This window comes from Camellia sinensis, chromosome 8 (genome assembly GCF_055761805.1).
Source record: "Camellia sinensis isolate YWXY chromosome 8, ASM5576180v1, whole genome shotgun sequence".
Taxonomy (NCBI): Eukaryota; Viridiplantae; Streptophyta; class Magnoliopsida; order Ericales; family Theaceae; genus Camellia; species Camellia sinensis.
Genome location: NC_138968.1, coordinates 160,489,572 through 160,491,861, shown reverse-complemented (window position 1 = coordinate 160,491,861; position 2,290 = coordinate 160,489,572). Strand labels below are relative to the sequence as shown.

The 2,290-nt window shown below is 32.8% G+C and overlaps 1 protein-coding gene across 1 annotated transcript; it reads right to left on the bottom strand.

Annotated features, from left to right (window-relative positions):
• Positions 1-389: 389 nt before the first annotated feature.
• LOC114286878 (uncharacterized) lies at positions 390-1,292 on the bottom strand. Its single transcript, XM_082885729.1, has 2 exons — positions 907-1,292; positions 390-819 (listed from the first exon to the last, which is right to left on the bottom strand). Exons 1-2 carry the CDS (start codon positions 1,290-1,292, stop codon positions 390-392), a joined length of 816 nt encoding a protein of 271 aa, XP_082741855.1.
• Positions 1,293-2,290: the final 998 nt, after the last annotated feature.

Here is a 2,290-nt window from a genome sequence, read left to right as displayed (position 1 = left end):
AACACTTTACATGACATTAAGTGTCATTAAAAAGATAAAATAAAAACTTAATCTAACTCTCCAGTAGATCTAATCTTCTAGCAATTCAACATAAATTCAGCATACTTTAGATTTGGATCGCGTGACACTTGACATGGGATATTAGTGGTATCAATTTACAGTAGTGCTGCACTGCGTTCATTTTCTGGAATATTACGCTCGTCTTCAATGATCATATTGTGCAAAATAATGCACGTTTTCATGATGTAACATAGATCCTTATCACTTTAACCTCTCGTCGGAACTCTAACAATATTAAAACGTGTTTGGAGCCCTCCAAATGCCTTTTCGACATCCTTTCGACATTTCTTATGCATCATCGCAAACAGTTGTCTCTTTAAATCATGAGATTAAGATATTGTTTTCACAATCGTTGCCCAATGAGGATAGATACCATCAGCAAGATAATATCCCTTGATGTACGCGTGATTATTGATGGTATAGTTGGCAGCAAGGGCACACCCTTTAGTTAATTCAAAAAATAAATGCGACCTGTTAAGAACAGTAATATCATTTAGAGAGCCAGGCATGCCAAAGAAAGCATGCCAAATCCATAAGTTGTAGGAGGCGACTGTATCGAGTACAACTGTTAGTTTGTGGTAATGTCTAGTGTAAGCACCGGCTTGGGCAGTTGGATATTTATCCCAACACCAGTGCATACAATCCAAACTCCCTAACATTCTAGAAAACCCGCGTTGCTCTCCCTCTTGCAATAATATGGCGACATCTGCCTCATTTGGAGATCTTAAGTAAACACTTTCATAGATAGCAATAATCGTTCTGGTAAGGAAATTCAAGGTGACAATTACAGTAGTTTTGCCGATTCTGATGTACTCATCTATTGCATCAGCAAGTACGCTGTATTACAGGATCCGAAGTACAGCAGTCATCTTCTGTACACTGGATAATCCAAGAGCACTAGTGGCATCATGGGTTTGGATGAAGTACTCATTGACTTGTTGAATATCATGTAAGATACTAAGAAATAATGACCACCTCATTTGAAAACGGCTTCGGCAGTATTCTTCTGGGTAGACAGGATTATCTGCAAAGTAATCTTTATAAATTTGTTCGTTGCTTTTGACCCTTTCATGATTAATGTATCGACAATCACTTGTGGAACCAACATGTCTGGTTGGTTGGTTTAGGATAATGCTTGTATTATTTATTGTTGCATTGTTAACAGATGTATCATCAAATGATGGAAATTCATCAAAATCTCCATTGAAGACGGTTTTAGTGAAATTGTTCATTGTGGGCGGGTGAGTGAATATGAAAATTATAGAAAATCTTGTGAGTGGGTACAGAGAATTTAGAAGATATGAAAATTGTGGATAGGTGAATATGAAAATTGTAGAAAACCTTATGTTATAATTTATAGAGAAAATTGTGGGTAGGCGAATAATGGGTGGTTGTTGGTAAGTGGATGATGGATGAATAATGGATGGTTGTTGAATAGGTGGTTGTTGGTGAATGAATGATGGATGATTGTTGATGGGTGGTTGTTGGTGAACGAATAATGGGTAAATAATGTATGGTTGTTGGTGGGTAGTTGGTGATTGTTTATTTTTTAATGTAGTTAATAATTTTTATTTTTTTATTTTTTATAGTGGTATATTTTTTGGTGGGGTGAACTATATTTAATTTTTTTTAATTTTTTATATTTGTCTGGTCAGGTATAATGCAAATATAATTTTTTTTAGAAACAGTTGAAAAAAAGTCACAAAAGACAAAAAAAAAATCTATATCCAAACAACACCTACAAACTTAGAGATAAAGTTGATTGCGATTTGCCAAAATAGTATGTGACTATTGGAACACAATTGCTATAATTTGACAATTTACTACTATTCATTGCCAAATTATAACAATGGCAGTGTTATTATAAAAAATACCATTGGAGATGCTTTGATTGATGTATATAATATGAGAAAACTAGTGTATGCCTGTACCTAAAGGTACGATGTGAATAAAAATAAGAGAACAAAAAGGAGAAAAAATAAATAAATAGAGAGAAAAATAAAAATGAGAGAAAATAAAAGAATAAAAAGAAAAGAGGAAGGAAAGTGGGACCATGGCATGTAGTTAATAAATTTTATTTTTTATTTTTTATAGTGGTATGTTTTTTGGTGAGGTGAATTATATTTAATTTTTTAAAAATTTTTTATATTTGTCTGGTCAGGAATAATGTAAATATGTAATTTTTTTTAGAAATAGTTGAAAAAAAGTCACAAAAGACAAAAAAATAAAC

Coding starts and splice junctions, on each gene's coding strand:
- LOC114286878 (XM_082885729.1), bottom strand. CDS start 1,292: ATGAACAATTTCACTAAAACCGTCTTCAATGGAGATTTTGATGAATTT. Junction 820..906: donor ACTGCTGTACTTCGGATCCT/GTAATACAGCGT, acceptor TTTCCTTACCAG/AACGATTATTGCTATCTATG.